General features: G+C 40.4%; 1 protein-coding gene across 1 annotated transcript in view; it reads left to right on the top strand.

Annotated features, from left to right (window-relative positions):
- SEC16B (SEC16 homolog B, endoplasmic reticulum export factor) overlaps positions 1-25,347 on the top strand; it is a 77,162-nt gene that overhangs the window by 38,734 nt on the left and 13,081 nt on the right. Inside the window, exons 16-19 of the mRNA XM_070940933.1 lie at positions 5,955-6,095; positions 14,818-14,931; positions 21,201-21,270; positions 22,040-22,306. Of these exons, the coding sequence (XP_070797034.1) occupies positions 5,955-6,095; positions 14,818-14,931; positions 21,201-21,270; positions 22,040-22,306 (592 nt within the window). The remainder of the gene's footprint in view (positions 1-5,954; positions 6,096-14,817; positions 14,932-21,200; positions 21,271-22,039; positions 22,307-25,347) is intronic.

Genomic DNA, 25,347 nt, shown 5'->3' with positions numbered 1-25,347 from the left:
GGAAAACAGTCTGATTTCACCTCTTTGAGCGACCTCTAGCCGCACCTCTGCCTACTGCTAGCTCCACTGAGCCATGACCGGTAGGATAGAGAAAGCAAGGGGGGGTTGCCAAATGTGGAACTTTGTGTTTAAAAGGAATGGAAGCCGAGCGAAAGCCAAGCGTGTGAAGGGGGGAAATAAATTGTGAAAGGGAAACCCGGTTTTGTCCAGCCCAGACACGGGGCGAGCGTGTGTGTGTGAGAGGAGGTGCCAGTACCACCTGCTGGGGTCAGCAGGTCCTCCCGGATCCCCTTTTTGGATCCGAAAAACTACGGCGATTCCCTAAGAGGAAGGGGCCCATACTTCGTAAGGGAATCGAAGTCCTTCCCAGAGCTTTTTCTCTGAAAACTGACGGCGTGCCACCCGGCTAAGTCGAAGTGATCCTTCTGGAGAAAAGGAAAGGGTCATAGGTAGCGATAGTTCGCGGGTGGCGGGGACCCCTGTGGAAGAAGTGCTCGCGGCCTGGGACGCCAGGCGGGTGCCCATATTGAGGGGCATGGATAAAAGGAAATTAGGAAAATTGTGTCAAAAATGGGCTTTGCTAAGAGATAACACCGGGAGACAAATTTGGCTAAATAAAGGTACTTAAAAGAAAAGGGAAATATATAAATAGGAATGTTGGGTTTTTGTTTGTTTGTTTGTTTTGTTTGTTTGTTTGTCTCTCTGTCTTCTATGCAACCACGTGGTATGTTTAAGATTTGTGCCTTCCCTAATTTAACTGAGATTTATGTGGGAATGATCAGTGTGTGTGAAATCTCAGAGTTCTGTTTTCTTCTCTTCATCTTCTTTGTTTTATGTGTGTGTGTCTTTGGGCGCCCTCAAGGTAATTGTAACTGTAAAATGTATCTGATCTCTAGAGACAAGAATTTTAAATTGTTAGGAAAAAAAAAAAAAAAAAGGTTGAAGCAATGAAAATGGGGGAGAGAGAGAAAAAAGAAAGAAAGAGCCTTTGCCCTGTGTTTGTCTGGCCAACAAAGACAGAGTAAGGAGACATTTTATTTCTGGTTTTTTTTCTCCTTCCCTCTCTGTATCTTAAAGTAACAACTCAAGTTTATGAGGAAACGTTTTAAGTTTGTTTACAAGAAAAAAATCAGTCTTGCATTTACTGTATGTGTTTAAATGGGTTTACCTGTTCATCTCTTTCCTGAAGCATGTGAATCCAGTTTTTTCTATTTGTTGTGTCTCCATTTTGTTGAAACTGCATTATCTGTTTAGTAACTGCAATACTGTTGTATTGTTTCTTTTCAAACTCTGCCTGCAAGCCATCTAACCCCCCCCCCCATCTGTAATCCTGTTACAATGCCTTTCCTGAGAAGATTACCCACAAAGGGGGGAGGGGACCCTGTTCTCATGTCTTTCAGCCCTGCACAAAGGACTCTGCAAACTGTGGAAGCAGAGCACATGGATCCAGATGCTGCCTCCAGAGGAGACCTTCCATCTGATTGAACCAGGAATTGGGTTTGAATCCAGTCTCCACTGAAAGTCAGCACAGCAACCAGAGTGGAGCAGATCTTTCCAAGCCTGACTGACCAGCCTTACCACCAAGCATTTTACCAGCAGACATGAAAGAAAAGACCCTGAGATGTACAAGTAAAGACCAAAAGACTCTTTTCAATCCTCAGAAGACAGCTGGAAAGACTATGGTGGAGGGTGGAAATTCATTGTAAAGTTTTCTTTCTTGTCTCATTTATATTGTAATCAGTTTATTGTAAGAATTGTATTTGGGAGTGATTGCCACAGCAAGTTATGTACACTCTAGATTTCTGTCTGGTGGAGAGGAGAAATATGTCCAAAATGTTTGTATTGCCTGTATTGTAAAAGTAGCTGCATACACATGCACACACAGAGAGACACACACTATTCAGAATTAGATTGAAACTATTTCCTTCACTTACCTCCACACAAAGTTTCTCCTAGATTGATTTTTGCTCTGTAGCACTAAAAGTCCAAGTAGTCTTATCTCCCTGCTAATTCCATGGGGAAGGAAGCAATACCCCTCAGGCAATTCCCTCACTTGAAGAGATAGCAGAAAAGTGATCTCCAAAACCCAAGCCCTGACTGTGACTTACAAATGATGCTGCCCAGTTGCCCAGTAAAGGAAGATATATTGCACTGGTGGTCTCATGAGTAGAAATCCCAGGGCTCATTATGTGTAACACCCAAAAAAATAAATAAATAAAAAAAAAAAAAGGAATGGATATTGTACACTGGCTAACCTCAATTTGGACTCACAAATCCTGGATGCACCACAGTAAGAGCTAGGGCAGGTTCAGTAACCAACCCTTGGAAATGGGCAGTCTGCAATTTAAAGGAAAATCATGGCTGTGAAAAATTTTGGGACATGTGCTTGCTTGAAGCCTGACTGGAAGCTCACAGAAAGTGATATCTGAAGTCTGAAATTAATTGGCATGGAAAATTGGATACTATAAAATTCTTACCAGAACTTTTCCCCTGGCTGCTAGACCTTCATGGTTGAAAGCTTTCAAGAGCCACTAAAGGAATCCTTTTCTGTTGCCTCTATCAATGCCTCCCCTTTGCATTAGAAAATTAAAAGCACCCATTAAGCCTCCCTGATGTGATCAATTTTAATCTTTTGCCAAGAACTTGCTTCAAAACTCACGTTTTGAAAAAAAAAAGAGTAGGGATTGTAGGAAGTTAGCACCCACCCCTTTCCTGGAAGAGTGAAATATTTTAGGAAATATGAAAAAGGCAGAATATTATATTTCCCTGGATGAGAAATATGAGAAGCATATTTTGCAGACAAAGCAGCTCCCACCTTCCTGCCCCCCACCCTTTGTCAATGGGCCATTAAGGCCTGGGCCAGTCTATTCTACATAACAAAGATCTGCCTCCTTCAGGCAGAGCCATAGTAGGAATTGCCAAAGATGGGATTAGCCCTCTACACAATAGCAGCAGAAACTCACCACATGTGACCTGGGAAGCACATGTGACCATCAGCCAGCAAGGCCCCCACCCCCTGGGAGTCTGACAACCAATCAGAATACTCTTTCGGGGCCCCAAGAAATGCAGAGCCAGAGAGAGCATAAAAACCCGAGGATTTACTGTATCTGCCCCTTTTCTGTTCAGGAACTCAGGCTATGTGATCCTGTCCACCATTAAACCATCTTTCCAAGCAGTCTCCATGTTTCCAGTGTCTGTTTCCCCACTTGGAGCAGAACCCAGAAGGATGTTTCTTCCAACAGTAATAAAGAAAATATTAGAATGTGCTGAGATGAATAGGTTGACAATAGAAATTAAAGACAAAGAAGAAACAGAATATTATTTAATTTGGGATATATGATATAAATGGCTTGAGAGTAAATGCAAAGATTAGAAAATTAACAATGAAAGACGATTAATGAAATAGAGTATAAGTATAAAGAAAGATGAAGAATATTTATTATATACAATATTAGATTGCGGTAAAATGTCACCAAAAAATGTAAAATGTAAAAAGTATTTAGAATGATAAATATATAATGTAAACAGAATAGTATATATAAATGTAAAAAATTAAAATCTCGGGTGTTTTCCCGCGTCATATTAAATAAGTTAGTTAAAATTGTAGGAAGTTAGCACCCACCCCTTTCCTGGAAGAGTGAAATATTTTAGGAAATATGAAAAGGCAGAATATTATATTTCCCTGGGATAAGCATGTTTGGAAGCAGCTCCCATCTTCCTGCCCTCACCCTTTGTCAATGGGCCATTAAGGCCTGGGCCAGTCTATTCTACATAACAAAGATCTACCTCCTTCAGGCAGAGCCATAGTAGGAATTGACAAAGATAGGATTAGCCCTCAACACAATAGCAACAGAAACTAACACAATGGGACCCATCTAGACAGAGGCTCACCACATGGCACCTGGGAAGATTGCATCAGCCAGCAAGACCCCCACCCCCTGGGAGTCTGACAACCAATCAGGATACTCTTTCGGGGCCCCAAGAAATGCAGAGCCAGAGAGAGCATAAAAACCCGTGGACTTGCTGTATTCCCCCTTTTTCTGTTCAGGAACTCAAGCCATGTGATCCTGTCCACCATTAAACCATCTTTCCAAGCAGTCTCCATGTTTCCAGTGTCTGTTTTCCCCACTTGGAGCAGAACCTAGAAGGATGTTTCTTCCAACAAAATGTTTAAAATTCTGATTAAAATCCTAGCTTAAAATCTTCTAAAAATCCTTACAGAGCACTCTGCAAGGTCCTTTAAAACCTTAGCTAAAATCCTACCAGTAACTTTAAAAGTTTTTCTTATAGCAACGTTTCGACAGGCTCACAACCCTGTCATCTTCAGGCTCTTATCTAGTTTAGAAGCTGTGGGTGTGTTGCGAGGTCGGAGCTGTCGCTTTTCTATGTTTGCTGCTGCTGACGTATGCTGGTTAGTCTGTAACTCTATGTTGTGATTGGAGGACAGCACTTTTTCTTCCTGCTTCCTCATCCTGGCTGTTCAGCTGCGTGTTACAGGCCTAACTTTCTCAGGTTCTCTATTATTATCTGTCTGCTGTAGAGGGGAAAGGATTCTGGTAGGCATCCCAGCACACTTGATTGTTAGTTGAGATCTCAGCCTGTGCAGGTCCCCTATTTGGGGACCTGCACTGAGAGAAACTCGAGTGTTAACATCAGAAGAGAGGCAGAGATTCCAACAAGCAACCGGTGGTGTTGTAAGGCCTGCCAGAATTCTTCCTTCTTTGCAGAGGGTGGCTAGCAATAGGGAGAGAGAGAGGATCGAGCCAGAAGACAGGCTGAGATCTCAACTAACAATCAAGGGTGCTGTGATGCCTACCAGAATCCTTTCCCCTCTACAGCAGACAGATAATAATAGAGAATCTGAGAAAGCTGGGCCTGTAACACGAAGCCAAGCAGCTAGGAGGAGGAAGCAGGAAGAAAAACTGTTGTCCTCCAATCGGAACACAGAGTTACAGACTAACCAGCATATGTCAGCAGCAGCAAACATAGAAAAGCGACAGCTCCGACCTCGCAACACACCCACAGCTTCTAAACTAGATAAGAGCCTGAAGATGACAGGGTTGTGAACCTGTCGAAACGTTGCTATAAGAAAAACTTTAAAAGTTACTGGTAAGATTTTAGCTAAGGTTTTAAAGGACCTTGCAGAGTGCTCTGTAAGGATTTTTAGAAGATTTTAAGCTAGGATTTTAATCAGAATTTTAAACATTTTAACTAACTTATTTAATATGACGCAGGAAAACACCCGAGATTTTAATTTTTTGCATATACACACCCGCGAAAACTTAAGAAGACAAATGTAAAAAAGTGTAGACATAAGCCGGTATAGAGCTGTTGCAAAGTGGAAACTGTAATGTAAAACGAAGAAAACTGTATAATAAAAACATTTTAAAAAATTATAATCCCCAGGGCTGTTTGTAGTAAATAACAATAATTCTCCCTTCCCATCTCTCCAATAATTCAGCATGACCTATTGAGCACCACTAATAGTCTTGTGGGAATGTAGGCAATTGGCTTTCTAAGTGATACCATGCACAGTAGTTACTGGGTAATAAATGTCAAAAATACATTACTGCCAACTACATTGCCAAGAAATTCCAAGGAGTATTGACACATGTTTAACTAATTGGTTTCAAAATACTTTGGAGAGGAATCTGTAGTCTGTAATAGGAGTTTTTATACTTGGAATTAATTACTTGTATTATTTTGACTGTTGAAAATCTTTCATGCACGTGAGCTCAGTGATTTATTTATCAAGCTTATTAATGCAGATAATATTATTCACATAACATTTGTTGGGTCACTACTTTCTCTTTGCCATTTGACCACAGTAGTTGACTCAGTATTTTAAGACAAGGATTCATACAAACGAGCAGACGGGCTGCAACACTGAGAGTAATTCGAGTGTGTATTTCCTCTTTTGCGCCCATACATTTTCTCTTAATTCTCTTTCATAGGTATATAAACTGATTTATGCATCTCGCCTGGTGGACTATGGTCTTGCTGCTCAGGCCTTACATTATTGTGAAGGGATTGGAATGGCACTTCTTGCCCAGAATCAGAATGCTTATCCTGTCCTCTTAGAGCAGCTTATCAAGGTGAGTGTCTGGTGAGGGACCCCAATAAGAATTGTGTTTATCTCTTAAAATTATAATTCTTCATGTACTTGTAATATGTGTTGGAATATGTGTTTTACACTGCAGGGAATTTCACATACAATTCATAATGCAATTATATACATTGTGGTTGTTCGTTTATTTATCAAATTCAGACTCTGTCCATCACACTTTCCTTTTTGACTCTGGTCAGTTTACAGAGTTAGTCTTCATTTTGTGTTGTGAAAAGAGTTGGGAGAAACCTTTTTTTAAAAGGTAACACATGTCAACCCACAATGCAGATTTCTTTAGCTAATAAATGAAAGATTAAAAGGGAGGGACATGATGCAAAACAAACTGTGTAAGATATTAAATGTGTACTTAGCACTGTGTACAGCAGCTTCTTGGAGCTCTAATCAGGACTAGATTGCGGTATATGAGAAGAGTTATTATACTCTCCCCCCAAATAATGATTGTGATAAAAAATGAACATTTCATGATTGGTGCAGTTTAGAAACTCATGCTGGTGCCAAAAGGTAGTTCTCTCCGATGCCAAATAGAAAAGGGGGAAATTTTATCTGTAATAGTGGCATAGATAGTAAAGCAATGGTTCTCCACCTTTTCTTCCCTTTAAATACCTTTGGACCCCCAAGACTTAACTCAAGATCTAAATCATAACATTTCTTCAAGCCTTCGCAGACCCCCTGTGATGGCATTGCTTTGCGTGTCACCTCTGGCACGCGTGCCATAGGTTTGCCATCACAGCCCTATGGTATAGAATGGGTGCATCTTTTGTAAGGTTAAGGTAAAGGAGTCCTGTGGGCTTGACTATGCTAGTCATAATTGACTTTAAAGGGCAGTGCTCATCTCCGTTTCTTGAAGCCATTGAGTCAGCGCTGTCCAAAGACATTTCCATGGTCATGTGGCCAGTGACATCATGGTGCAGCGCAAGTACAGGTAGTCCTTGACTTATGACCACAATTGAGCCCAGAATTTATGTTGCTAAGTGAGAAATTTGTTGAGTGAATTTTTTTTTTTTTAATTTGATTTATATGCCGCCCTTCTCCGAAGACTCAGAGTGGCTTACAATGTGCTCAGCAATTTTGCCCCATTTTATAACTTTTCTTGCCGCATTTGTTAAGTGAATCACTGCAGTTGTTAAATTAGTAACACCGTTAAGTGAAATTGGCTTCTCCATTGACTCTGCTTGTCAGAAGGTCGCAAAAGATGATTGCATGTCCCCAGGACACCCCAACTGTCATAAATATGAACCAGTTGTTAAGCATCTGAATATAAACCATGTGACCATGGGGATGCTGCAATGATCATAAGTGTGAAAAATGGTCATAAGTAACTTTTTTCAGTGCTGTTGTAACATCGAACAGTCACTAAACCAACTGTTGTAAGTGGAGAACTACCTGTATATGACGAAACATGGAATGCTGTTATCTTCTTACTGAAGTGGTACCTACTTATCTACTTGCATTTACAAGCTTTCGAACTGCTAAGTGACAAGTGACAGAAGCTCACTCCATCACACTCCATCCACCGGAGTATAGATGTTCTCCAGCGTGTTTTAAGGCACTGAGTCACCTCGCCTCTTGTGTCTTTTGTGCACTGGCTATATTCTTTCTTACTATCATGCTGAATTGTCTTTTCCTGTCGTCTTCCCTTTTCCTCCCATTTTTTAATTTTTAACAGAACAGGAAAATAATGTCCGAAAAGGCTTTTCTGGGATTGGCAGAAAAGATTTTTCTGTGAATAGATTTGGGAGAAGTTACTTATTCTCATCTATTTCTGATCATTTTCTATCCACCCTTGTGGCCATAGTGAGGAGAGGAGAATTGGGAAAGCCATAGAAATAAGTCCCTTTTTGGAACTTTGTAGAACTTTGTTTCAGGCATGGACATTAGAGGGGAAATTAATCTTATAATAAGTTCAGACAAATGGGGAAGATGAGTGATTTGTATCACCAAACAAAACTGGATCTCTTTGGGGTTGAGTCTAACCCTGTGGAGTTAATTAACTACTGTAGATACAAACTCTGTTTTGGACATCATTATTTCCCTTCCCCAAAACCTGTCAAATATATCATGCAAATAGTAAGAATGATTTTCAGTTCCTGAAATTTCAGAAAGACTGAACTGCTTCTCCCTTTTATCTATAACAATGAGATAACTCCAGTGATATTCACATCAAAGTAGGCATCTACAAGCTCATAAAAAAGAGGCTTTTGACCATAATGCTGTCATGGCCTTCTTCCTTGTTTTGACCCCTCCCTACTAGAAGCTGCTGCATTGTCCATTTTGATTACAGAAGCAAAGAAAGCAACTTGATTTCAATCTCTGCCTGAATGAACACCTGATTTTTGTCCACAATTCTTAAGCAAGAAAATTGCATGTGATTACAGTTTATTCTTTGAAACCCCTTTAGTACAAATGTAATATGCTCAAACAACTCCCTGCTGTATTTTGAATTGATTCACAGAGTCTTCAAGGGCAAATAATTTCAATAATCTGTCCTAGAGGTTACCATGACATATGTCAAAATAGCCAAATAATTACTGTTCAAAATAAGCTGCTTCTCCAGTGAAATCATGAATGGGGGCTTATTCACTTGAATAGCAGTAGCTAAGATTATGTCTGTCCAGGGCAAAGTCTCTGCCTTTCCCCTAACATTGATTCAGTTATATACCAACTCAAAAGAAATGACTCCTCTTAATATTAAAACATCACAAATTACAAAAAAGTACTTTGCATATTTCAAATACAGCAGTTATGAGTCAGCCTAATTTGTCTAATGTTTCATCTGATGAAATTTATATTTTCATTTCATTTTCATTTTCATTTATTCAAATTTCTATACCGCCCTTCTCCTTTTGGACTCAGGGCGGTGAATAGCCAGATAAAAAACATCTATACAAACATCACAGTTAAAAAATAAAGTTAAAATAATTTATAAATTTGGCCCATAATTTAAAACTTGTCAATTAAAATAAATATTAAAATTTTTAAAACTAACCCTAAAATCAGGACAGACCGGCTAGCTGAAAAAAATAAGTTTTTAGGGCCCGACGAAAAATCCGGAGGTCGGAGATCACTCGTATCTCTGGGGGTAGATTGTTCCATAGGGTAGGTGCCACCACAGAGAAGGCTCTCCTCCTGGGGGTCGTCAGCCGGCATTGTCTGGCCGACGGCACCCTGAGGAGGCCCTCTCTGTGGAAGCGAACCGGCCGGCGGGAGGCTATTGGTGGCAGAAGGCGCTCCCGTAAGTACCCTGGCCCTAAGCCATGGAGCGCTTTAAAGGTGATCACCAACACCTTGAAGCGCACCCGGAAGTCCACCGGAAGCCAAAGCAGCTTGCGCAGGAGAGGAGTCACATGGGAGCGCCCCGTCGCTCCCATAATCCCCCGCGCAGCCGCATTCTGCACCAGTTGGAGCCTCCGGGTGTACCCCAAGGGGAGCCCCATGTAGAGAGCGTTACAATAGTCCAGACGAGAAGTGACAAGTGCTTGAGTGACCGTGCGTAGGGAGTCCCGGTCCAGAAAGGGGCGCAACTGGCGTATCAGGCGAACCTGACAAAAAGCCCCCCTGGCCACGGCTGTCATATGCCCTTCTAAAGACAGCCGCGCATCCAGGAGGACACCCAAGTTGCGGGCCCTCTCCGTGGGGGCCAATGATTCGCCCCCAATAACCAGCGATGGCGTCAGCTGGCTATACCGGGATGCTGGCAGCCACAGCCACTCGGTCTTGGAAGGGTTGAGTCGAAGCCTGTTTCTCCCCATCCAGACCCGCACGGCCTCCAGGCACTGGGACATCACTTCCAAGGCATCATTGGGATGGTCTGGGGTGGAAATGTACAGCTGAGTATCATCAGCGTACTGATGGAACTCCACCCCAAAACCACGGATGATCTCACCCAGCGGCTTCACATAAATGTTGAACAGGAGGGGCGAGAGGACCGACCCTTGTGGCACCCCACAAACAAGGCGCCTTGGGGTCGACCGCTGCCCCCCTGTCAACACAGATTGCGACCGGTCGGAGAGATAGGAGGAGAACCACCGCAGAACGGTGCCCCCCACTCCCAGTCCCTCCAGCCGGCGCAACATGATACCATGGTCGATGGTATCAAAAGCCGCTGAGAGGTCTAATAGGACCAGGATAGAGGAATAACCCCTATCCCGGGCCCTCCAGAGATCATCCACCAACGCGACCAATGCCGTTTCCGTGCTGTACCCAGGTCTGAAGCCGGACTGGAGTGGATCCAGATAGACAGCTTCATCCAGGTACTGGGGAAGCTGTCGCGCCACCACACTCTCAACAACCTTCGCAATAAAGCGAAGGTTGGAGACTGGACGATAGTTAGCCAAAATAGCCGGATCCAGGGATGGCTTCTTGAGGAGAGGCCTCACCACCGCCTCTTTCAAGGCGGCCGGCAGGACACCCTCGCTCAAAGAAGCGTTAATAATCCCCTGGAGCCAGCCTCGTGTAACCTCCCGGGAAGCCAGCACCAACCAGGAGGGACACGGGTCCAATAAACATGTGGTTGCGTTCAGTCGTCCCAAGATCCTGTCCACGTCCCCGGGAGCCACAGGATCGAACTCCTCCCAGATAACACTCTCAAGGCCTGCCTCAGTCATCTCGTCTGAACTAACCCAGTCGGCGGCCAAGTCTTCCCGAATCTGAGTTATTTTATCATCCAGATACTGTACAAAATCCTCAGCACGGCCCTGCAAGGGGTCCTCCCGTGCTCCCAGATGGAGGAGGGAGCGGGTCATCCTAAACAGGGCGGCTGGGCGGTTATCTGATGACGCGATAAGAGTGGCAAAGTAGCTAGATTTCGCCGCTTTTATCGCCACTAGGTAGGTCTTAATATGAGACCTTACCAGTGTCAAGTCAGACTCGGAACGACTGGCCCTCCAACCGCTCTCTAGGCGTCTTTTCCGGCGCTTCATCTCCCTCAGCTCCTCGGAAAACCAAGGGGCTAAGTGAGTTCGGTGCCGGGTCAGAGGCCGCAAAGGCACGACCCGGTCCAAAGCCCCAGCAGCTGCCCTATCCCAGGCGGCCACCAGGTCATCAGCCGAGTCATGAGCTAGAGTCTCAGGAAATGGCCCAAGCTCCATCTGGAACCTATCAGGGTCCATCAGGCGCCTGGGGCGGAACCACCTGGTCGGTTCCGCCTCCCTGCGACGGGGTACGGCGGTCAGAAAGTCAAGTTGGAGGAGCGAGTGGTCAGACCATGACAAGGGTTCAATATCTACATCCCCTATATCAAGGCCACTCAACCACTGACCAGAGATAAAAACTAAGTCCAGAGTGTGTCCCCCCATATGAGTAGGGCCGTGAATTACTTGGGTCAGGTCCATGGCCGTCATGGAAGCCATGAACTCCCGAGCTACCTCAGATGTTTCACCGATGGATGGCAGGTTGAAATCCCCCATGACCACAAGTCTGGGGGTATCAGCCGCCACCTCGGCTATAACATTGAGGAGCTCGGGCAGGGTCGTTGCCACGTGGCAGGGAGCCAGGTACGTGATCAACAGACCCATCTGCGCCCCACGACCCCACTTCACAAAAAGGGACTCACATCCGGCTATCTGAGGTACAGATTTTACTTCATTTGTGTTTCCTTCACATAAACACATTAATATGAAGGGCTGTAGGCCCTTCAATCTGAGAAGCATCTTTGACCTGTATCAGGAAATATATCTCTCAAGAGGAGCAGCTGACATGAATAACCTGCTCATAGGAATCAGATTTGGAGATGATGGTTGCAAGTGTGATGTGTATTCTGGCAAAGAGTAACATAGATATAGGGATAAGGTGCCATTTGTTGACTGGTTCTGCATAATAAAAGTAATCTAAAAGGTAAAAGCAACTTTGGATCCTTTGTTTTTACCTTTATAGGAGATGTGTGTGTGTGAACAAAATGAGCAGGTAGCATTTGCAAAAGTAACCGAGTAAAATGTGGTACCTGGGGTCAACATCAGAGAGGGGCTTCTTTTTGATGGGAAGGTGGGTTGGAGATGTTTGTAAAGCACAGCTAAGTATTCTATGTCAATCCCAACAATATACATGTTCTCCAGATGTACCCTGCCAATTGTGGTGAAAGTTATGTTGCTACCAAAACCAGAGCTAAGTGACCTCCAAATGTTTGGCTTAAGAGTGTGTTCAGGAGGACTGTGGGTGCTTTTCTGTTGCATTGTTTCCTATAGCTACCTTAGAGAACAAGTTGCAAGTTTCCTCAGTGTGAGAGCACGGAGCACCTGGCTACTCAGAGATCTGTATTGCTGTATTCCTACAACAGTAGAAAGCTAGCTGGCCTTCACAATAGTTCTCTCTCTTTATGAGGAAACCTTTCAAAGAATACGTTATTGGCCCTATTTGTTTGGGATATGTCTATGGCTGGCACAACAGCTATTGGTGACTGTTCGTTGTTTGTTTTTGAGAGAAACTGGAGAGGAAGCCTACAATTTTCAGCCCGCCTGAATTACCTTCTGAAGCAAGGGCCTCACCCTGCCTTTTTAGAGAACTAGTGCTGCCATACAACAAATCATTTTGTAAGAACCCAGCGAGGACTTTGGTGCTAATGAACCCATTGGAGCACTCAATCAAATGGTCCAACCTAATTAATCTCATAAACAAAAAACCGTGTTAATAGCCATTTTCATAAGAGTAAATTTCATGCTACATTACTACAATTAATATTAAATTCAGGAGTACAAATGCAGCTGTCTGACTTTCCTAATGTTAGTATGACACATTTTCTTCCTTTGAATTGTTCAAGGTATAAATGTTGTGCTTGAATGTTGTGCTGAACTCTGCTTCTTGTTCAGGAAAGGTCTTTACTCTGCAAATGAGGGACAATGTTTTTGTTCCTTTTTCAAAGAGATTATAAGATTAAAAACATTCTCAGAAAGAGAGGTTGCAGGAGGTGGCTGAGAGGGTGTTTCATTTTTCATTTGTTTACTCTAAAAATGCCCAGTGTATTTGTTTGTGGCATGCACCCCAGGCTTTTATCCTCCATACAGCTGGTTGTTTACCATTTCAGAATTAGAACTATATTTTACTTGAAAAAAGGAAGGAAGGAAGGAAGGAAGGAAGGAAGGAAGGAAGGAAGGAAGGAAGGAAGGAAGTTGTAAGCTCCTACAGGCACTGTGATCCAACAGAGCAAGGGAAAAACGTTATTTACCATTTCCAGCAGATAAGGAACTAAGGGGAACTCTTCTCCCCTCCCTGTAGACTTCCTAAACCAGTTCTTATCTCTCCTCCTTTTATTTTATTCTGCTGAAAAACATTTATAACACACAGGAAAAATTTAAAGGGGAAATAAACCACTAGGCACAATCCTAATGCAAATAGATCTTAGATGAGATGAGTGCAAAGGGTGCTGTTGTGACAAAAACTTCAGACACCAGCATGAAAAATCCAGATGTTGGGGGGGAAAATCCATCCAGCAACATAATATCTCAGCATTATTTTAAAAGGAGATAGCAACACTCTCCTTTTCCTCTGGTGTGATATAAATTGAAAAACAGGGCAAAAGAGAAAGATGCTTTTAGGAGCAGTAAAGGAGATGGTGGGAGATTTATCTTCAATATGCAATCTTATTAAGCTGAGAATCCAGGAAGCTGTTTTCAGGCAATTTAAATTAATTTGTGCAAAAGATACATTTTAAGGCATACTGTGACAAAGCAACATGGCTGAGCGCTCTTTGGAAATGTGAATGATGCCAGTATATTAAGAGCTGTTTCCCTCACTAATTAGAACATACGACTCCTTGCAAAGCAGAAAGCAGAAGGAGAAAACAGCATTCGTTCTTATTAGCAAAGCTTGATATTAATTTTAGATTATACTAAAAGCAAAATGAGCTGGCACATTCTTTTTTAGACAAGGTTTAAGGGCAAATAGGGCAACTTGTAGTAGGAGTAATAATTCTAGGAGTATCAGTTATTTATAAAAATAACGAAGATTGGATATGAATAAATAAATATATTTGTAATCCCTGAATCCCTTTTGTATGTCTGGAAACTAAGGCACAGTTTCTTGCATTATTAATGCAAAGCAGATGAAAACAGAAGTTTAAGCCCTAAATTTATCGATCAATAAAGGCTTCAATGATTCCACCCACCCACCCACCCAGCCCTGCCTGCCTGTATAATGTGGTATTATTCACTTTTCAGATTCTTAAAATGTAATTCCTGGCTTGAGGTCATATTCTAGTTCTGTTAGAAAATAACCCAGGTTGCAACCGAGCTGATTTTAATATTTAATATTTATAGCTGCAGCCTGGGTTATTTTTTAACAGACCCTCATGATTGCTTATGAAAGGTGAGTTACCATCTTTGGAAAATATTTAAATTTAGTCCTCCAAAAAACAGAACCTAAAATAAACACACCCAAACAAACTCAATCACATACTGTACAAAGAGATGGTCTTATAAAGGATCAATAAAAGCTGGACTTTTCTAGTCACTTTCTGTTTCCCTCCCTTTATTTGCTCATCAAAGTCTTAAAAGTTTTTAATAGAATACAACCCTTGGTTTTATAGTATCAGAAAAATAGTTCTACTGAAGGCAATGCAATGTCTATAGAGTGAAAGATTGTTGCTAGATTCTCCTCTGCCCACAATTTATTTGCTTCATTTAAAAAAAAAAATCTTTGTCATGCAACTTAAAAAGTCTCTAATAGCTTGGTTACTAATTCTTCTCTTTCCAATGGAACAGCTGGCAGACCGATTAAAGTTCTCTGACCCACGGCTCCTGGAGAAGGCAGAATATGAGATGGATTTGGAATCAGATTGGCTCATTGAACTCAGAGCCCGTTGTCAACAGTGGGAGGTAAAAATTATGGGATGGTGTGCCCTTGCAAATAGATTGATATGTGATTTTGTGACTCTGGCACGCAGATTGAATTGAATCTGAAATCAACATGTTACTAGAATTGATTATTTTTTTGTTATGCCAATTTTATTATTTTTATAGAGACAGTGAACACATCTAACACTCCTTCCTCCTCCTATTTTCCCCACAAAAACATCCCTGGGTGGTGGGTTAGGCTGAGCGAGAGTGACTGGCCCAAAGTCACCCAGCTGGCTTTCATGATTGCAGTTTCTGGGTTTCTAGCCTGGTGCCTTAACAACTAGACCACTTGATGATCAGTGAAAAGTATTCTTATTTTCCCAAACACAGGGATGAAAGTCAAGATCTGGGTCTGCCAAGTATCTGGCTTGATGCAGCCACTGTGTTTTCTTTATAGGTTTTCCGTTTTTTATTTAATTGTCATTCATTGAATGTATTAGTTTTAAACTGAGCTGGACTTCAGTATTCTGGGCCAGGCAGACTTGGAATTTAGGGTGTTTTTTTTTAATTGAATCTACATACCACAATATCTAGTTGACTGATTAAAAAAAAAAGTCAAGTGGAACCAGACTTAATTCATACTTTGATGGGAGCCAGCCAGAAAGTCTCAGGGCTGTAGGTTAGAGATGATAGTCAAAGTGGCAAACCGCTTTTATATTGTTGCCAAAAAATCCTCATGGGTGGGTCCATTTAGTCACCAGGAATCTAGTTCAATTCAAAGGATTGACTCCTTTTCAATCTTTATAAGGACTGAAGCTGAGGAGGTGGGAACTTACTGATGCTTAGGTCAGTCAGAATTGTTATGTCAACATTTAATATGCGTCCTTCATTCTCAAGGCTAGGAAGAGGATGACAAAATTTCCACTGACTTAAACAGGCAGGAGGAAAAGATGTAAAATTTAAATCCTGGAATAGATACACACTAGATATATAGAAACACACATAAGCAAACCAAGTCTGATTAATTTCTGTGTTCTAAGTTGACTACAATAAAGTAATTTATCTAGCCACCTGTCTATGAAACTTCTGTATATAACTTCCTGCTCCTGAATACGGGATTAGATTTCTGGTGAACTAAAATTTATTGCCCTGCCTAGTGTGAAATCTAACCCTAGCCCTAACCCTAATTATTTTGATAGTGGTTCAGATTGTCATAGACACATACTATATTTTATTTTCACTACAATGGAGCTCTATAGTGAAATGTAATCCTATACAGTGAATAAGGGAAGGAGGAGTCAATTTTTTTATATTTGTGGTAAGGAAGAACCTCTCCCAAGAAAAACAGAGGCAGAGTTAGTTGGAGAGAGAAGCAATTCATATATTTATTTAAAAATAAATCAGCTAAAGAATTGTTTAACTAAAAGTTTCTGGCTTTTATAATATGAAAAGAAAAATAGGAGTTGGAACTCTTAGCCATTCTGCAGTGATACAGGCTTCTCAGCATAAGTAGCTCTTCAGTCGTGTGAAGTCCTGTAATTTGCAGGTGGATTTGATTTTAATAGCCCTGTTTGGAAACAGGTTCCAGAATGGCCATCAACCAGAATGCAAGAGAAGGGTAAAATTAGATGTGCACTACCATTTATGCTATGGAAGCGCAGATCGTGCAGATTTTTAAATGCCTGAGCTTTTCTGCTGCTGCTAGTAAGATGGTTAGTTTCTCTTGAGAAAATTTGATGAGCTTTGGGTGCCCAAGAGATCCACAAGACAGCTGGGGTTTGCCAGTGGTATAGGCATAACTTTCTGGATCTAAAGACAAATCTCTTATTAGTGGTGCAAAAATCCAGAGAAGTGCTAAAGTTTCTGTATCTCTTTTTTTGGTCATGTCTATCCATTATTTAGATTTGCCTGTTTTCTCTCCCATTGTTTCACCACAGTCAAGAAGAAAGGGAAGGGTGAGAAAAGAAAGGGAGCAGCTAACACTGATTGATGAAGAAGCAAATATAGCTTCCAAGGCTCAGGAGTGGCCATGGAGGAGAAGGTGGCAGGAATAGCAGTAACACTAACACTTCCCCTCCCTCTCTAAATTTCATTTAAATGTAAAGAAAAGCTTCCTAGTGGTAAAATAAATAGAAGGATCTCCATATAAAGATAAAGATTCTCTGTTTCTGGCAGATTTCAAGATCTCTCTTGGGGAGGTTGACTGACTTTCCTACACATTGCAGAAGATTGGACTGATCAATTTCAGCCTGACATTTCTATTACTCCTCTGTGCTGCTCTTCTGGCATATTTCCAGGTAGAGTCTTTGTTTGGGCTACATGTTTGGGCTGTAAAAATCTAAATTGCACATAGCAGCAAAGCGATATCAAAAACTCAAATTCATTGTTGTCCTCTAGTGGGTTGTCTGGGTTTTTGCAGCCTAATCATGAGAGCCCTATATTCCACAATCAGGTTTTTTAAAGGGGCAGAACAAGGAATGGGGTAGCAAGGTGCAGTTAGACAGGCCTCCCATGCTTGAGGACACAAGACAAAGTACCACTTTGTATTCCTGGTATTTACACCACTCTTTGATACTGACAAACCTAGAATATTTAGATTTAAGATGGCTGCATAAGAAAATGGATACGTTTGAAGATTGCAGAAATGAAACTACCTGCCTCAGACTGGTTAGTTCTAGGCATTGTGAACTTTATTATTTGCTTATTTATTTGCTCAATTTATATAGCCACCCATCTTACATTCCACATGTGACTCTAGGTAGCTCACACACTTTCCAAGGCTGTACTGGAACTGTTTTAATTTTAATAAGGGGAGTGCAAATTGAAGAAGCTTGGAGCTATTCAAGAGCAAGATTATTAAAGAGGCCGGTAGAAGTTTGCTAAAAAGCATAACCATCCAAACAAATCTACAAAGCAAAATTTTTTGCTTGGCTAGGTCTTTCAGCAATCTTTTCTGGTCTCAAGACCACTGGGGCCAAACTATTCATATCTTATTTTTAATAAAAGGGATTGAAAAGGGAATTCTGGAAAGATTTAAAACTGGTTTTGGAGGGTTTGTCCCTTAAACTCTTTCTTCTCAAACTTTCATAATCAATCCTGGAGTAAATCACCTTTATAGTGTATATAAACATATACATATAAGGCTTGATGCATCCCTAAAAGTTGCCCATTCTTGTTATAGGGGACGTTGCCCACTCTTTGCCCCATCCTGTTACAGAAGGAAAGTAGACAAAAAGTCTGGTTTGACAAACTTTATTCCACAGTCACAAGAACCTACAGTAATTTAACAGAAGGGCTTTAGAAGTACTTGTTGTGGGAAGGGACATGCACAGGGGTCATTTAGAATGTCATGCTAAAATTGCTGAATGTTACAAATATAGATAAAGAGATCACAGCTGCATTCTAAAGTGAGAATACATGCAAAATATAATGAGGAATTTTTTTTTTGAGAACCAGTTGCAAGCTTGATGATTCTGCCAAATCATGAGAAGTGTCTTGGAGACCAACAGCTGTGCAGTGTGTTTAAAACTGATATACAAACTAAAGAAAATGGGTTTTCAGAAGTTGTCTAAAAAGCTTCCAGAGTGCATTGTCTCCAACTGACTACAACATCTTTGGCAGCAAGAAATTAGGCTTCCTAGGAGTATTTTATAGTTAGTAACCAGCACAGAGGCAAAGAATGTAAATGGACAGAGAAGCATCTGTTGAAATAGACATAGTATGTTTATGAGGAAAAACAACATAGAGTCTTGCAAGGAAAAAGAAACCATGAAGATTCTTTCAATAAACTAGAGCTTAAAGAAAGAGTTCTTGCCTAGGCAGTTCATCTGGCCAGAATGATACCAGAGTTGTTGCCAAACTGAAAGCAGAACTGGAAAAGGGGGTTAAATGTGGAGTAACTAAATGATTGTAGCAAACTAATGCATGCCAAGACAACTGGCAGAGCTTGTATGTATTTAGAGCTTTAAAAAAGTGTACAAAGTCATGAACAGAGAGAAACAGCAATCTTCCATGATTTGCAAAAGCCTGCCAGTAAATTAGGCTCATCTTAGGTTGAATTATATCATTTGGTAGAATTTTCTTTAAAAGACAAACTGGAATTTTTAGGTCTCTTGGGTTGTTACAGTGGAAAACATCTACAGCACTTGGAAGATATTTTGATTTTCAGGAATAGCAACTTAGTCTAAAAGCATAAGTCAATGGACTTGACTGAGATTGCCCAAACTTTTAGTCCTGTAAAAGCTGTAATTTTCAAATAGAACAAACATAATGTAAATACCTCTGATGCTTGGAAGAGTTTACATATCTGGGACACTGCAGAAATGAATATGAAATAAGCCCACATCCAAATATAGTGGAAGCTTTACTATCTTTAATAGAACTAGCAAGATTGGGGGCATGGTGCAGTATTTTAAAAGATTTCTACGTTTGACCGAAGATTTTATCAAACTAACTTTAAATATACTGCTCAAAATATACCATTTGATGGTGGGGACAGGTACAAGATAAAGCTTTTAGATGTGTCAAGCATCTCTTAACTGAAACCCTGTTATTGGTATTCTACAATGTCAACCAGCATTCTATTATTATAATGCCCAACAACAGCAGCTATGAAATAGGAGGAGGAGGAGGAATGCTCCAAAAACTTAAAAGGGAGCTGAAGTTAAAAGCCTTTTCTAAAACATCCACAGATCCAGAAACACAATATGCCCAAATTGAAGGCAAGATTTCATGGGAATGTGGAATCCTTAGAGCTATATACAGACTAGAAGGAATTGGATTTCCCTGATAAGTTGCAAATATTTAAATTTGCTTGGGTACCAATGAGATGCCAGAGTCTTGCCCTTGAAATATTGTAACCCTCATATAATGAATATATAGTGGCAGATACTTTATTTTGGCATCTGCTATAATTTGTGATCCGGATTTACTGAAACTTTCAGAAGAAATTGATGATTGCTTTTAGATTATTTTATTAATGTATCTGGATCAGTGTTTACAATAAAGAATTTAGATAGGCATCTGTCCATGCAGTGTTTTGAATTGTTTGGAGAAATATAACGTGGCACATAATAGAGCTGCCATCACTATTTATAAACCTAGTGGGGAAAAAGTGGTCTAAGCTGCAAAATGAATTTCCAATAGATGTACAGTACACATACACACCATGTTGTACATATACTATATAATAAAATTAGTCCTAACCTGCATGGCATTGGTTTCCCAAGATCTCAAAGGTGCATCAAATTAGATGATTAAAAAGAAGGTCAGAACAAGCCAAACGGGAAACAATATCCTATTTACATAAGTAAAGTAAATAAGTAAAATAAAATAAATAATAAGTAATTTATTTACTTATTTCATTCGTTCATAAGATTTATAAACTGCCATTGCTCCAGAGGTGGTAGGTGGAGTGACATCAGATTAATTTTAAAAAGCAGCAATCTTTTTATTTTCAGGAATTTCCAGAAACATGGTCAAATTGGATGTTTGCCAGCAGCCCCAAACTCAGAATTTGAATTAATATCAAAGGATGTCAATGTTCAACCTTTATCATCAGATTCAGATTCCTTGTCTTCAGATAGGAATGACTGTAGAGGCAAAGTGATTCAAAAGCCAATACAAGTAGAAACTCCTTTATGTAGCTAGAAATAGCAACCATGTATGGAGTAACTAATAGCAATAGCACTTGTATACCACTTCATAGTGCTTTTACAGCCCTAAGCGGTTTACAGAGTCAGCATATTGCCCCCAATAATCTGGGTCCTCATTTTACCCACTTTGGAAGGATGGAGGGCTGAGTCAACCTTGAGCCGGTGAGATTTGAACTGCTGAACTGCAGCTAGCAGTCAGCTGAAGTAGCCTGCAGTACCACTGTGCCACCTTGGCTCGGCTCATATTAATACCCATAAATGGGGTAAAATAACGCCCAGGTGCTAGTGCTCTGTTTCCTTCCTTAGAGATAGAAATTGAAATTATTAATGTTGTGTGTCTAATTCCTAGTGCAGTGTGTTTTTTATTTATTTTATTTCATTTTCCAATGACTTATTCTTTATATTTTCTTTGCATTTAATGTTTTAACCTATATTAGCCACTGTGAGTTGCTTGGCAAGCTGGCAGTCATATACCTAGAATGAATAAGTAACTAAATAAACAAAGAGATACGGTAAATATATTATTCTGACTTGTTGAAATTGAGGGTTTTATAGTAGGGGTTTTTGTTTTGTACTTACTTACCTGATGCCCCAGAGTTTATATCATTATCAGGATTTGGATTTTATGTGTGTTTTCTCTTTATCTAATTTAAGGATCAAAGAGGGTTTCCCAACACCACATCCACCCAGCCAGAGGTTTTCAGAGGCAATGGATCAATATCAGGTAAAAGAACAAAAGAACAAATTGTGGCAGGTGTACCCAGAAGGTGTATTCTAAAATGCATCAGATTAAACCAAACTAAACTCTTTCAAGTTTGATTTGAAACATTTGAGAACTGAGTTGGTTTCAAGTATACATGCCACTTGGAAAAGGGGATTTATATTGAAAGTCTGCAGCTATAATTGCATATGTATTTGTCTAGGAATGTATCTTATTGAATCAGTAAGCCATAATGCTACCATTGAGAGATGGAAGGAAACATAGTGAAATTCACAAGACTACGCTTCTCCTAACTCTAGTCATACTGTGACCCTTCTAAAGCCTTCTAAAAACAATAGCTTTTGTCCATGGCTTTTTTGGGGGGCAGTGGAGATGAGGAGAATGGCAGTATAAAGAAGGTTGCTTCTGAAAAGAATGAATTTGCTTTTTGGAATCTAATTCTGTTCTCCCTCTCTTTTCTACATTTCACAAATCTTTCAGTGAGCTATTTGCTTTTTTAAATATATCCACCAGTTTTGCATAGAGGCACTGTACCTGAGAATTATTGGTGGAAGAGATAATCCTATTTGCAGTCTGATCTTAGACATGCTTTCTAGAAATTTAAACCTTTCAATGGTTATGGTTACAAATTATAGTTACAAGGCCAATCTTCTTTTAAATTAACCCATTTAAGAGTGCAATTTTTTTTACCTTAATAAGATAATTAATTCCTGGCCTCTTTTTCTTATCTATCAGTTGGGAATGATACTAATATTCAAACTTGGATTATCAGGTTTGGCTCCTCATTTTCAGTTTGCACAAGCTGAGGTATGCTGGGAGAATCTAGAGCATCATCCTTGTAGTCATCCATCACCTGTTAATTCAAGTGGGCACCAACCAGATGTGGATCAACAGCTGCATATCTATTCTGGACATGGACATCCTTCAAAGAGGACAGTTGCCAGTTTAGAGGCTTGTTCAGCAGAAAATGATCAAAATTCCACTTTGTCTTCAGGAGGTCTTTCAAATGATCCTTCCTCACATCTGAAACAGCCATCAGGTAAAGATGGGTGCTTCTGCAGCAGTTATCCATGATGTTCTGTTAGTTGACTTTAATTGTAAGGAACTATAGGGCCACACTTACCGTTTGTTCCTATTGCACCTTATTCTCCTCTAGTGGAGTGCAAGGACGTTAGGGGTAGAGAGTGAAGTGCAAGTAGAAAAATAGGGACCACTTTGGTGGGAAGGTAACAGCGCTCCATGCGCCTTTGATGTTTAGTCATGCCGGCTACATGACCACGGAGGTGTCTTTGGACAGTGCTGGCTCTTTGGCTTAGAAACAGAGATGAGCACCGGCCGTAGAGCTGGAAACAACTAGCACACATGTGCGGGGGACCTTTTACCTTTTTTATATACTACTTAAGGAAAGCACAAAAGAAGAGGAATAATTGTTCATTCAAGAATAGAACACAAGACAACCGAAGAATTTTAAGTAGCATTTCAGTTTTAAGTACATTTGGTAAACCACCATATTCTCCCTCTGCTGATTGTAATGATCTAGAAATAATTAAATTAGACAAGTGAAATTCTACATTTAAAACTCAATTCAGATAACTAATTTCAAGCTTGTCTCTTTTCACAAATATTGTTGATAATGCCAAGCTGTATTTATGCATTAAACAATTTCTTTTAAGCCTTGAATGGCAGAAGGCAGGAAGACAATCCTTATCTTGATGTTAAACCCCAAAGGCTCTTTGAAAGACAGGAGCATTTGCTAATCCTTTGGATTTCAGGGTAGCTAGGAAAGACATGGATTGTTTGAGAGAGAAGGATGATATATTTTTATGGGTAATATTGAAGACTGTGTAATGGGAGAAAATAGTATGATGAAAACCCTTCCCAAAGACAGGAAAATAAGAAATATCTAAGCAGGGAGATGCAGGCCAGAGATCCACATGCCCGTATCACTCCATTCCACTTTAGTTAATCTTTTTCTACTCAACTCTTTTACAGCAAATCATTGAAATCCTGGGGCTGTTCCATAAACACCATAAAACCTATTGGTGTTTTTATTCCCTGAATTTATACTGCATAATGTCGGATTTTTGGATGCAAGCAGACAGACATCTAGCCCACAACACGCCTGACATTGCTATGGTGGAAAAGAAAAAAGTCTGGTTTATTGATATTGCAATACTAGGTGATACATAAATTGAAGAGAAACAGCTAGAAAAAATAACAAAATAGTGTGATTTGCAAATTGAATTTGAGCAATTATGGAGGAAGAAATCAATAGTTGTACCAATAGTAATAAGAGTCCTTGGAGCAATACCCAAAGGGCTGCCTAGATACGTAGGAATTTTCAACTTATTGGATCTGAATATCCTGATTTTGCAAAAAAGCCCACCTTACTTGGAACTGCCTACTCAGATGCTACCTTAACAATTCTTGGTTAGTACTAAAACTGTTAAATTTTTATCAGTCCCAGACTGTAAATCTGCGATTTTAAGATTAACCATAACAACAACAACAATAACAACAATACCCTACTGTTATAAAAATTATCTTATTTTAGCTCCTCTATCTTCTACTCAGCACTATCATGCTTGTTTAGTAACCATTTCATTATTTCCAAAGATGGTACTGCAATAAATCTGCCAATTTCCAAACTATTCCTGTATGTTCTTGCTTGGAACTAAATGGCACTCTGGGTGAAGGTAGATATACAGTAATCTCTGAGCTGATGATGGCTCTTTCTGTGTCTTTTGCTCCTAAGAGCTATGGAGATCCTCCAATTTATTTATTTATTTATAATTACCACTGGGCATACATGCTGGTAATTCCTCTTTGCTATTAGTCCCAGTCCATGTACACCTTATTTTCTCCACAGTACCATTTGTCTTGCTCTTCAGTTGACATTTGTGATTGCTTCTAGGAGAAAGAAATTATATAGGGAAATCAGGTCACAGATTGGATTCAGGAAATGTCTAACAAAAGAGCTGCTAAGGAACAATGAGACCCTTTTTTTTGTTTGCCTGCTTTCTAAAAGCACATTAAACTGAAGGCTAAAATAGATGTGACATTAATCACACTGGTTTGATGTTTTTGTTGCTTTGTAAATGAAGAGCCAAGTCCTGCTGTGAAATATATGCATTTTCTTTTTACTCGCCCAGGCCCCAAATCCTATTTTTCTTTTACAGAATGTCTCCAAACAGAGGCCGATGAAAATATGAGAGTTCAGAGAGCAGGGTTTTATTAAGAAAAGGACAGAAGGAAGAGACAAGTATCTCCTCCTTTCTGCTCCTGGATTAGTAGCCCAGGTATTAAAAACAAACACAGAAATACTGTAACAGGTTGGGAAAAAAAGCCTTGACTTTTTTTGGCCAGGAGAGGGCGTGCTCTCTCCTCCTCTTTTCTAAATTCTTCAGCACTCCTGCTTCATGGGATGTCAGTGCTGCTTTTCATCTGAGAGAGAAAAAAAACCCCCCAAAACAGGGAAAGTCAAATGGAAGGGTGGACCGTACTGCATGAGAGAGTGTGTGTTTGTGTCTGTGTATTTGAAATTTGTGTCATAAGCTTCTGTAAACAGTGATACCATTACAACGCTAGACCAAATGTTAAATTCCTCATAGGTCTATCAGAAAGTTTATTTCACCTGCTCAGCCATTGTAACAAAACCATACCTAACACAGTGATACATGAGGAAAAATTAACATTGTTTAACATTTTTTGTAAAATAATGAAGGAGCTGTAATCATCATAGCAGAAAGTGTGTTATTTTTCCTCCCAAATAAAATTGGAATGAAAAAGGTTTGTACGTGAAAATCAGTGGTGGGTTGCCCCCGGTTCACACCAGTTCTATAGAACCGGTAGTAAAACTGGCGGGAGGCTCCGCCCACCAACCCCAACGTCATCAAAATGCTTGTGTACGGCCCCGCTGTGAACCGGTAATAAAGGTAAGTAGAACCCACCCCTGGTGAAAATGTTTCTTACCTGTTTTTGTCTGCCTACTTCCATATATAGCAATGTATCTTTATCAGAAGCCAGAGGTTTTAGTTGCCCAGAGCTGCTTCTAGGGTATGAGGGTGTTCTTTGGATATT

This window comes from Pituophis catenifer, unplaced genomic scaffold (genome assembly GCF_029215685.1).
Source record: "Pituophis catenifer annectens isolate HBS135680 unplaced genomic scaffold, rPitCat1.0.hap2 SCAF_3, whole genome shotgun sequence".
Taxonomy (NCBI): Eukaryota; Metazoa; Chordata; class Lepidosauria; order Squamata; family Colubridae; genus Pituophis; species Pituophis catenifer.
The sequence above is the reverse complement of the archived record's forward strand: the minus strand, read 5'-3'. Positions and strand labels throughout refer to the sequence as shown.